The sequence below is a fragment of the Neoarius graeffei genome, chromosome 24 (genome assembly GCF_027579695.1).
Source record: "Neoarius graeffei isolate fNeoGra1 chromosome 24, fNeoGra1.pri, whole genome shotgun sequence".
Classification (NCBI taxonomy): domain Eukaryota; kingdom Metazoa; phylum Chordata; class Actinopteri; order Siluriformes; family Ariidae; genus Neoarius; species Neoarius graeffei.
This window is the reverse complement of record NC_083592.1, coordinates 23965073-23977978: the sequence shown is the minus strand read 5'-3', so window position 1 is coordinate 23977978 and position 12906 is coordinate 23965073. Positions and strand designations below refer to the sequence as shown.

The 12906-nt window shown below is 40.3% G+C and overlaps 1 protein-coding gene across 1 annotated transcript in view; it reads right to left on the bottom strand.

Annotated features, from left to right (window-relative positions):
• qsox2 (quiescin Q6 sulfhydryl oxidase 2) overlaps positions 1-12906 on the bottom strand; it is a 75766-nt gene that overhangs the window by 34515 nt on the left and 28345 nt on the right. Inside the window, exons 6-7 of the mRNA XM_060906905.1 lie at positions 1919-2064; positions 488-631 (exon numbers count right to left, since the gene is read on the bottom strand). Coding sequence (XP_060762888.1) covers positions 488-631; positions 1919-2064 — 290 coding nt within the window. The remainder of the gene's footprint in view (positions 1-487; positions 632-1918; positions 2065-12906) is intronic.

Here is a 12906-nt window from a genome sequence, read left to right as displayed (position 1 = left end):
TTTTGTACGTGCCATATCAATTCACTAATCAGACATGAGAGAGTAAATAAAATGAAAACACCTATGACAGTCTTTGACAATTCCCTTTCAGACATACTTTCTCCATCCCTGTAACTGTTATTTGGTTTGATGAGTTTCCATCAGCTAAATGATTTACATAAATGCAATGCTACAGAAGCTACATTCATCTCCTCTCATGTTTATAAAAAAAAAAAGGTCTCTGGATTTTGGCCAGTCTTTTCCCCCCCAATACAACGAATGGCTCTTCTACAGCATTTTTTTTTTTTCAGTTTAGTCTGCAGAAACAATTTGCTCGGTTTTTATTCGGACTGTGGCCTATCAGTTTACAACCCCTTTCTTAGAAGATTTGGTGATACTCATGGGCTTGCCAGTTTACACGTGGTTTTAGATTATAAAGAATTTTTTTTTTCAGGCTATTTAACTGGGGTTTAGTATCAAAAGCATTTAAATAGAGAAACAAACTTACTTGTCATATTCTCTGAACAGCTCACTTGGGCCTTGGTCTTTAATAGCTGACTGTTCAGGCTGCTGGACTGAGGGGGGCTGTTTCCGGTGAACTCCAGGTAACAGTTTGAGGAAGGAGGAAAAGAAAAAGCGTATTTTCTTCTGCCTGTGATCAGAAGGAGAAATTTCAGTTGACAGGAGCAAATGTATAATCTTACTCTATTAAAGGAATACTCCGGAGTGAAATGCTTTTTAGGTCTATTTTCGCATTATGGGAGTGCATACGTTGAGTTGCTACCACAATCGCATCAATCGGTTGTATGCACTCCCAATAATGGGAAAATAGACCTAAAAAGCATTTCACTCCGGAGTATTCCTCTAAGGTGGCGTTTACATTAGACCGTATCCGTCTCGTTTTCGTCGTGGATGCACTGTCCGTTCACATTAAAACGCCAGGAAACGACTCCACAGGCGGAACAACTTGAATCCGCCAAGGCCCACGTATTCAACCCAGTTCGTATCTGATCCGGTGCTGTGTAAACATTGAGATACGAGGAAACGCAGTGCTGAGCTCTAGCTGATGTCGTCATTGGACAACGTCACTGTGACCTCCACCTTCCTGATTCGCTGGCGTTGTTCATGCCATGTTGGTCATGTGACGCGACTGCTGAAAAACGGCGCGGACTTCACTTCCTGCTATTGTTTCCGCCTTGTATCACCTTTTTGTTTTTCATTAAAGAGTATAAAAAGTATGAATATGATGCTTTGCCATTCTTAATGTTGTTCATGGTAAGATGCAAATACTGCCCATTGTGTAGTTATGATGGTCTTTAGGCTTGCCATCCTTCCACTTGCAAGTGGTGAGTGACTTGCGCATGCCCGATATGCACTGGGATCACACACACACACACAGCGGCTCAGTCCCGAATCACTGCTCGTGCGCTTCACTCGCGCGCTCTGTGAGCTGCGCAGGGCCGGAGTGCGCACCCTCCAGAGGGCACTCGCTGTTCAGGGCGGAGTGATTTGGAGCGCAGCCGCTGAGGAGGAAGCACTGAGCCGCACTGACACATTTCAACTTACGTGCCGTCTAATTAGTCATGTGATTAGCGTATCCGTGTATTGGCGTTGCTGTGTGCACATGAATCGTGTATTGGCGTTGCTGTGTGCACACGAATCGTTTTAAAAACGTTAATCTGATGATCCGCTGATACGGTCTAATGTAAACACCACCTAAAATCAATGTATTATGATTACTACTTATTATTCAGTTCATCTTAGCAACTGAATATTTACCTAGTATACATACTTTGTACAGCTACATGAATGCTAGGTTACTGCACGTAAAGCATACAGTGCAGCACAAGGTAAACTACTGTTAGTATTACAAGTCCCAGCAGCACAGACCACTACAAAAAAGCTAGATTCTTATTCTGGAGGCAGGTGAATGACTTACACATCCATGCCTCCATGTGTCCCATTGGGGTAGAAGAGATAGGCAGCAGGAGCAGTGGTGATGCCAAGCTTTTCCATGAGGACTTTTTCTGACTTCAGGGCCCTCTTCACTACCACACCTTCATATGGCATTAGGTCCAATATTACCTATACAAAGGGACACAATTTTGCACTATATTTAGAAAGGCGAAGAAGGTATTCATCAACTTGTATGATTAGGCTATATCCAACAGTGGGATTGGTTTTGAAGTTTAGGCCTCTAGTGCAACTGCAACAGTGACACTGCATAGCCTTACTGGGCAACCACTTTATAAATGAGATCAATTCCAATGCTTCTTTGAGAAAGAGGGATGGCAAATAAATAAATATGGGTGGGTGGATGGGAAGGAGCATAAATGATTACAGTTGAGGTCAGAGATTTACATACAGAGACATGATCATGGCAATATTGGGCTTTCAATGATTTCTTTGAACTGTTCTTTTTCTGTGCCAGAATGATGGTACAACATACATCTTTAAAAAAAAAAAAATTGATGCACAAGTTAATTTATTTTTGGTCTTCCTACATCAAAACAGAGTCAAAGTTAAACATATAGGGTCAGAAGTTTACATATGCCCACTTATTAATTCAGTAGTGCTGAAAGTTCCAACATGTCTTAACTTGCCAAGGCCTGAACTTCCTGTTAGTGATCATAACTGACTACAGCTGGTAGCTTCCCTGTACCAACAAAGGGTTTGTCTGTCAGCATGCATCGGACTGACTAATACATACTCTAGTACAATGGGAAAGTCTAAGGAGATCAGTGCAGATCTGAGGAAGAGGATCAAGGATTTACACAACTCCGGGACATCTCTTTGAGCCATTTGTACTTAAGTAGAAATTATTACTGGGTTGTATATGACATCACATCCAGTTTCCTCAGTCACAGAGTCATGCATATGGAGGGTGATTACACAACAAGAGACTCAGGCTACATCCACACGACAACGGCAACGAGATGTTATTTTAAAAAAAATATCGCGTCCAAATGGGCAACGATCAGTAAAATATCAGGTCCATATGGCAACGCAACGCTTGCTGAAAACGATGCAATACACATGCCACACCTCTAGGGGCGCTGTATGACGGTCCCTTCGGAGACACCAGAACAATAGAAGTAAGGACGCATGCGCATAAACTATTATGCGCGAGACTTCATATTAGCCACAAAGTCAGAAAAATCTGTTCGTAAAATTACATTATAATGACCAAATACAATGAAAAGTATTTTTCCAGTCTCACCTGTGAAAGGTAATCCCATGTGATCTCGTTTGGACAGCAAACCTGTTGGTACAGTTAAACGCAGCACATGAATGAGGCATCTTTATTCTCCGCTTTGACCCATCCAATATGGCGGCGAGGATGACGTATGATTCTATGTGGAAGGCGGTGTCTAATGGTCCGGAATAAATTGAATGCTACACGTTGATGGATTAATTTGTTCTTCTACGCCCTTTTTGAGGAATGTATTGTAGGACTTAAACCAACATCTGAAGAGGTGAGATCGCTCCTTTTTTCCCCCTATTTTTGCTGGCGGGATTGACTCTGCCCTAAGGGCTATTTTCTCTCTCTCTCTCTCTCTCTCTGCACCATTACACAAAAAATATTCACAGTGAAAATATTTTGTAAGCGCGTTTCATGAACCAAGTTATAGGATTTGTTGACAACTCGCATCGAGTTCGTTACACTTCTACCCAGCGTGAAGCACTCACAGTCATGTGGTTGCGACGTCATCGTAAACAAATCCGTTCTACTCATCCAGATGACTTCGTAATGGCAACGTTGCCAGATCTTTCCACTCTGGAACCCGTTCTCAAAAGATTGCGTTTTGGGGCACCCAAAACGCCGGTGCCGTGTGGACGCCAGGCCGAAACGATAAACAATTGTATCGGATTCACCTGAATCCGTTGCCGTGTGGACAGGGCCTCAGAGGCTACACTGCAATTTGCAAACAAAATGCCACTTTGCTGCTGTGTATGTGGCTGCTCGAACTGCTCAAACAGAGAAATAGGGAAAAGTTTCTTCAGGGTACCTAAAGAAGTGAGAGTCATAAAGGTGCTAAAGTACTTACGAAATCCTGTCAAGAGAAATGGCTCTTGAACCTTTCTCTTTCTTCAAGCGGAGCTCAATCTGACCAGGCTCACGTTTGCAGGGATTCCTTCGTTAAAGGTTTGTATGAACTTCAAGCCCCTTTTATGGGTTTCTTTAAAAACTTGTGGCTCAGATTTTCCTCATGTGCTTTGATTTTCTTGAACACTTGGCATAAACTTTGACAAGGACTCGACAATGTTTTGTTTAATGTTCGTCATGTTGAGTTTGCTAGGTTGCGATCTCTTCCCTTTATCCACTTAAAATATGAAAATTCACCCAGGACATTAGATACAAGACAGATTTTAATGGTTATGTAGTATATTTTAAGAAACGTCAGTTTTTGGAGCTTTTCTACTAGTTTTAAGCATATTTTCACTGTTGATGCATGTGCTCACTTTCTAACATGAAAAAACAGGATGCCAAACAAACATTGTTTACACGCCACTTCAAAAACAAGCATGATAAGTTGTGCCCAACAAGGCTTTAAAACAGCGCAAATATCAGTTGTAGATTTTCTTCTAACACTTTTACACCCAGATCGTGAACCCAGTCACTGGAGTAAAAGATGTGAGCTTCCATGCTCTTGTGGTTCTTGAACTGCTTGCGTGTGTAGAATGATGTCTGTGCGACCAAGTAGTCTGGTCGACTTCGTATCGACTTCGGTTACAGCCAAGTGTTAGTTAGTTAGTTAGTTAGTTAGTTAGGCCGACCGTCAGGTCGCATCACGTCAGACACACGCTTGCTCCATAAGTCTCTTTGTTGCATTATATTCCTTAGCTCAATTTTAAAGACTTACAGCCAGTAAATCTTTAAAATTGCAGGAAAAATCTTTGTTCAAGTGTATAGGGGTCTACATTTTCACATTTTGGTATTTTTTGCTGATATCTAGCTTGAATATTGGGTTCTAAGGTCTTGTAGTAAATCTGACAATTTGCATATGCGTCTTGCCTCCACGGCCGCTATATCGGAATGTTTGCCTTCCAGCTGACAACCGGAAGTGAGGCCACACAGCAAAAAGTCACGTTATTGCAACCCAGCAATTGTGATGTGTAGTCACTTTGCCAAGACCCTTTGCTGGAAGAAGACCCAAAATGGCACTTTCAGCTGAGAGAAAACTGGTTTGGATGGCTAGGAACAACCAAGGCACAGGTCTCCCATGAACTGGAAGCTGCTGAAACACTGTCGATAGTCAAGCAAGTTTTACATCGCCATGGACTGACAGCCTGTCATTCAAGAAAAATCCCCTGCTTCAAAAACACCACCATCAAGCCTGACTAAAGTTTATAGCTGACCACATGGACAAAGAAAAAGCCTTCTGGAAGAACGTTTTATGATCAGAAAAGACAAACATTGAGTTGTTTGGCCACTATGACCAGAGGTACAGAGGAACACTGTACCAACTGTTAAGCATGGTGGTGGTAGCATCATGCTTTTGAGCTGTTTTGCTGCCAGTGGAACTGGCACAATGCACAAAATTGATGGAATAATGACTAAGGATTACTACCTCAGAATTCTTCAACATAACCTCAAACCATCAGAAACCTGGGCACAAGCTGGTTGGGGAATTGATAAAACAGGCTAAAATTACGCTTAAAACAAGTTCTGACCTCAACCCTATCAAAAATATGTGGACGGTGCTTAAAAAGCAGGAAACAAACAAATTTAATTCAACTCTACCAATTAAACCAAAAATAATGGTTCAAAAATCCTGCCAGAAGCTTGTTGACCAAAAAGAGTCTGGTCAACATAAAACTTGCTAACAGACATTTAACCAAATATTATACGTGCTGTATGTAAATGTTTGACCATATGTTGATTTCAGAAAACTCTAAATAAAATATAGCTGCAAACAGCAATGAAGGGCCCTCACACCTCTGGTATTATCACCAGATTAACACATGATGACAATTAAGAGTTCATTTTTAAGAAGCATATGAAATGCCTCCCAACATCAGTGAACTAAACACAAAATTGTTAACATGTTCTGACCACATAAACCAACATGGTGACCCTGTTCAACTCCATGTGGTGCCCTCGCTTATAAAAGTGGGTGAATTATTAGGTACAATTTCTTAACATGCACATCACTTGCTGAAGTATTGGCAAACACAAATATTATTATTATTAAAATTCATGTTCATGCGTGTCTTTTGACAATATAAACATCAGTGTGATCATTCTAAATAAAACGGGGGGGGGGGGGGGGGGGACAACCTTTTAACATATCATTATGTTCAATGTTGGGCAGCAAGGAGGTTCTGGTTTCAAGCCCAGTGGCTGACGAGGCCTTTCTGTGTGGAGTTTGCATGTTCTCCCCGTGTCCAAGTGGGTCTCCTCCAGGTACTCTGGTTTCCCCCACAGGTCAAAGACATGCAGTTAGTTTAACATGGGCACTTCAGCCCAAGGCTGCCACTTGAGCAAGGCACCTAACCCCCAACTGCTCCCTGGCACTGTAGCATGGCTGCCCACTGTTCTGGGTATGTGTATGCTCATTGCTCACATGTGCGCACGCATGTGTTTTTTCACTGCTTCAGATGGGTTAAATACAGAGAGGAATTTCACTGTGTTTAAGTGTACATGTGATAAAGTTGTTCTTTGAATGCATATACGGACACCTAATCTTTACACTTCACCTGTTCATGTAACCTGCAATAGTTCCATCACTCCTTTTATGGCTTCTTCTTTATGTATTGTGTAAATATGCATCTAACAAATTCTTTACTTGCATGTATAATGGTAAAATGCATGTAATAACTCCTTTTCAGACATTGCTTTCACTTTACATGTGTGTGCAAAAAAGTCGTGTTTTAAACATTGGAAGTATCAGTTTTTGTGCATCAACTACAAGGACACCTTTTGGTGTAAAATCATTGCTCAAATTCTAAACATTTTGTGCAATTTAACCTTCATGAGTGAATGTGGAATGAACTAAAACCCCTTGTGTACCACATAACACTACATTATTAATTGCATCATTTTGCCTATCAAAACTGGACATTCTCAGCCATGCTTACATCATGCAGATTAAATTTTGTATGCATGTGATAAATTATCTAGTTCTACATGCATGGTTACTTTAGATGTGTGTGTTAAAAGTAATGGAGTTTTTAAACATCAGAAGCTGCTGTATCTGGAAGACAGTAATCTTAGGGTCCTAGACAAGTATAGGCTCTCAAAGATAGTTATCCATGCAGGAGCTAATGATATACGCCTTTGTCAGTCTGAGGTTACTAAGAGTAACTTTGTAGAAGTGTTTAAATTAGCGAAGGCGATGTCCGATGCTGTAGTATGCTCTGGCCCAATCCCAATGCGGCGTGGCGATGTAGCTTACAGCAGGTTATGGTTGCTGAACTGCTGATTGTCCAGGTGGTGCTCTGAAAACAGTGTGGGCTTTATAGATAATTGGGCTAATTTTGAGGGCACTGCTGGCCTGTTAGGGCGGGACGGTATCCATCCCACCCGGGAAGGTGCTACTCTCATTTCCTGCAGCATAGGTCATAGTCTCAGAACAGGCCTAGTTAAATTTCTGACAATCCAGAGCCAAGGCCAGGGAGCAGACGAACAGGCTAAACCGACTGTCTGCTAGCTGCACAGAGTCGTCACTCAGGGTCCACTACATCGAGACTGTGTCTGTTCCCTGAGCTAAACAAAAAGATAGAAATATTCAGAGAGTTTGTTCCAGTAACCTAATCAATATAAAATTGGATCATACTGACTGTACAGCTGCTGCCAGCACCTGTGATCTAAAGGTGGTGCTATTAAATATTAGATCTCTTACATTTAAAGCACTAATGGTTAATGAACTCCTTACTGATCAGGAGTTTAATGTACTTTGTTTAACTGAAACATGGATTAAGCCAAATGAATATAGAGCATTAAATGAAGAGAGCCCTCCTGGATAGAGTTATATCAGGGTGTCTACAGGTTTGTCCAAGTTAAATTTAAGACTTAAGACTTTTTCATACCATGTTCCAAAAAAAATTAAGACCAAATCTAAAGTAACGCAAAAACGTACTCTCTTGAAAAAAAATAAACTATATAATTTAATGTAACTTATTGTTCTTGTAAACATTCACCAGAAAACACTATTCTAGTAGAAATACTTCATTTCTTTTCCTTGACAGGCATTCACACACTCAGAACACAATATAAGGATAGGATAAACTTGAAACTATGTGACAATCAGAATGCAGTCACAACATTTGAATCCAATGTAACAATGTGAAAATGTGAATGAAGTCACACACAGAATCCAATGCAACAGTTTTTTTTAAATTATTTTCTCTGCTTGGGGAGTCACATTGTAAGCAGAATTGTTCAATTCCATCTTTGGTCAAACAACAATGCAGAAAACAGTTAAACAATGTGAATGCACATACACCTGAAACTTCGGCTCACTCACTTGAAAGGTATGCTCAGGCCATCCTTAAAAAAAAAATAAAAAAAATAAATTTTCGGGAGGGATTTTTTTTTTTAATGGATGGGTAAGAAATTGCAATGCTGTGTTTGCTTTTTCTTTCAGTACTTTTTTTTATTACAAAAGCAGACACATTTAATAAAATGACAGTTTAAAATCAACTGAAACTTGTACAAAAACTTTAAGTTAGCATTTTAAATGCTGACTGCAACATTTGCAAAACTTTTACAAAAAGGTACTTAAAATGTCCGACACACGGACTTTTTGTAGTTCTAAATCGACCGTTAGGCCTAGTTCGGATGAAATTGCACTATTAAAAGGATCACTGAATGATTTGTTTTTCTGAATCTTTATTTTGTTGTTCGCTAGAATACCATTTTGCGATTTCACACTTAAGCAAATGTTTGAAAACTCCGGATCTCCTTCCTTCATGGTGGCTGCCATTTTTTTGTGCCGCACGGCGCATGCGCAGAGCTGATTCGACAGGGCTTTCCACAAGCGCCGGCTGCCGGCCATACAGCCGACTACACAATTAAAGTCCAGCCGGCTACTTTAATGACTTATTTTTGTAGCCCACAGGCTCTAAATATTAAGTTTTCGATTTTAATAAAATTAAATGTTTATCTAACGGACTGACAATGTCAAACTGAACCGCACTCATTTAAGTTGTGATTTGCGCTGTTTGTACCATAATAATCACAAATTCCCCACCAACTTCGTTGATCAAGGGAGAGTAACTCATCCACGGCCCCGACATGCGGTGTGCGCGCGCGCACTCGGCGGAGGCAGTAGTGTGTCGGGGCTGTCGGAGGCGTCATCGGAGGGAACAGAAGCAGAGATAATGCTTATTTTGTCTCTGGTAAACCAGTCTTCTCTCGTTCAATTACGTGCTGGCATCAAAAGACACCGTTGGTTGTAAATGAAACCAAACTGAGTCGTTGGAGTGTATTTTCATACACAAATGGAGAAATGTTCGCTGAGTGTTTGTGTAGCCACCACTGTAGACCGTTGTCGTTGTTAATTCATTGCATGCTCAGCTGCGTGAATGTATCATGCACCGAAAATAAGAGATTTACAAGCCAGGAACACCTCATGATGCAATACGCAAGAAAAGAAAGATGATTTACTGCCATTTTACTTGGTATTTGAGTAAAGTGAATAAATAAATGGTCTGTGGAAAATACATTTAATCCTGGGAATTGCGTGCACAGGAGTTTATTATTAGTGATGCAGTGCTATGCATTGCAAACTATTGACTCCCATATAGGGAGCAGTGCAAAGCACAGCAAACTCTTGTTCTTCCATTTTTCATCTTCCGTACAAATTTCGATTTCGAATAACCCAATAACCATACATTGCACACAGACAAACAATACATCAAAATGTGCGGCTTGATCGGACTCGCTATGCTATTACTTTGTTCAGCATTCTACGATTTTTTTCGCGACACAGTCATGAAAAAAAAAAAAATCACAAAATTTCCCATTCATTTCTATGGAATTAATTGAAAAAAAAAAAATCGCACATTTTCAATGTTTTTCAAACATCCGCTGCTCTGGCATGCTTTCACCTAGAGACGATTCAAACTTTAAAATGTAGACAAACTTCTCCTGTGTGGATCTGGCATTCAACTTCTTTGCTAGGTTCTATACTTTTTGATCAGTCACAGATCAAACACCATGATCACACCTGGAGAAATTCAGACTTTATAATGGGTGTCTATGGTGTTACACACTAGTGGGGCTCGGGAATTTAGAGTGTAGGCAGCTTGGGAAAAAAAAAAAAACCTCTCATTTAAACTGTGTTTTCAGCCACAATTTTCACTCTACACACAACTTTCTCAAAAGTAGTAGTCACACTTGTCCTGATTCACACAATGTGTCTACCTGAGCGATAGGACTTACAGTTTTTTGAATGAGAAGCCTGAAAGTAAGGAGAGGACAGGCGCGCTGCCTCATTGACTCCCATTATAAACCTGGCAGCGCTTTGACTGCAAAATCAGAAAAGTCACTTGTTTTTAACTCGCTCCATTGTCCACATTTTTTACACTAGGGACAAAAAAAATTACATCAATGTGTTCATGGGAGCCTTGTAGCACTCAATGTGCAAGAATTTTGTGAGTACCTCCTTTCGTTTCCATGTAAATCCCCGTTGTTCGAGGAGAGGGAACTCTGAGAAAAAGCGCTCTTTGCTTGTCCTGAGCACCGTTACCAAGGCTGGCTAGTATGAGCCTAGTGGAAAGCCCTGGGAAAGCGTAAATGTCAAGTTCGATTTTAGATTTACGAACCCGAAAAAAACGTCGGAAAACCGGCGTTAAAAAAAAAAATTTTCACCCGCACAAACGGCACTCACCCGGCCGGTGGACCGGAAACAGAACATTTTTTAATACTGGCCTCACTTGCACTTCTTAAAACACTTGGAATGATACCCACACACAAACAATACTATTCTCTCACATGCATGCAATGGAATATATTCTCTCTCTCTCTCACACACACACACACACACATCTCGCAGATCTATCCTCTTCTCCACGACCGTTAGTGGTGGCAGCGCTGAAGTCGGATATTTGAGGCTGATGCTCGCGGCCTTTAGCAAAAGCAACGTGCTTGGCGCTCTTCATGCGAGAGTCCACCGCTCTTATCCCCATTGTGCCCAACTTAAAAGTCTTACAGCATGCTACACTGTATGTCTCGTTGGCATCTTTGGGTACAGCTTTCAGCCACCACGAGTATTTTGCATCTTGCAGCCAGTTATCATTAAATATACATTTACCCATTGTGGCTCGGACTACCCTCCATCAACAGATCAGGCACTCCCCATCCAAAGTGTACCACATTTTAACGAAATGACTGAGTAAAATCTCCATAAATTTAAGATTGAAAATTTAAGACCACGGGGTTTGAAATTTAAGACAATTTAAGACTTTTTAATGGCCTTATTTTAGGAAAATTAAATTTAAGACTTAAGGACCCGCGGCTACCGTTATATACACCAGCCTCGTCTAACTGGCAGAGGAGGAGGCGTTGTGGTTATTTATAATGATTATCTAGGTGTAACACAAAAACCTGGTTATAAATTTAATACATTTGAAGTTCTTCATACTAATATAATGTATGTAGCCTCAAAAAAAAAAAAAAAGTCTACCGAGTTAGTTCCATTACTTATTATTTACAGGCCCCTGGGGCCATATTCTGAGTTTGTTTCTGAATTTGCAGATTTTCTCAGATCTGGTTATTTCCTTAGACAAAGCTTTAGTTGTCGGAGATTTTAATATTCACTTCGATAACCCAGAAGACCCTTTAAAAGCAGCATTTGTGTCCATTTTAGATTCAGTAGGGATTAATCAAAATGTCATAGGACCGACCCATAATGGTGGTCACACCCTCGATCTAATACTAACATTCGGGTTAAACGTAGACAATATAGTCATACTTCCACAGTCTGAAGTTCTCAGATCATTATCTCATTCAAACCATGTCTGAGTAATAATATATGCACCTCACCACGCTACTGTATTAAACGTACATTCACGTCAACTACTGCACAGAGCTTTATAAATGATCTCCCAGAGTTATCAACTTTGATTGGGTCACTGTCAGCCCCTGCAGAACTTGATCAGGCAACTGAATGCTTAGCGTCAACATTCCACCATACCTTAATGTAGCTCCTCTTAAAAGGAAAATGGTCAGAGATAAAAAATTAGCACCCTGGTATAATGATGACACTCGCACATTAAAACAGACCACTCGAAAATTGGAATGTAAATGGCGTCAAACAAAATCAGTAGTGTTCAAATTAGCATGGAAGGAGAGCTTCCTGAAGTATAGAAAAGCTCTTAGTGCTGCGAGATCAACATACCGGTATCTCTCCTCCCTAATAGAAGATAACAAAAATAATCCTAGATTCCTATTTAATACTGTAGCAAAATTAACCAGAAATAAGTCCACTATAGACACATGCATACCTGTAGTATGTAGTAGCAACGATTTCATGAATTTTTTTAATGATAAAATTGAGAATATCCGACAAAAAATTCAAACTACTAATTTAAGGTCAGACAATGTAAGTGACCCTGTAGTTAACAATATAACTATCAGATCAGCAATTAGAATGTTTTACTCCCCTAAAAGAAACTGAATTACTTTCATTAATCTCTGCATCAAAAGCCTCAACTTGCGTACTCGATCCCTTACCTACTCGTCTATTCAAAACAGATAATACCTGAAGTAATTGAACCGCTTCTAAAAATAATAATATATTCTTCTCTTACGATTGGCTATGTACCCAAATCCTTTAAACTAGCAGTTATCAAACCCCTGATTAAAAAAACCTGCCCTTGATCCCTGTCAGCTGTCCAATTAATCGGCCAATATCAAACCTCCCCTTTATCTCCAAGATCCTTGAAAAAGCTGCGGCACAGCAGTTATGCTCATATTTA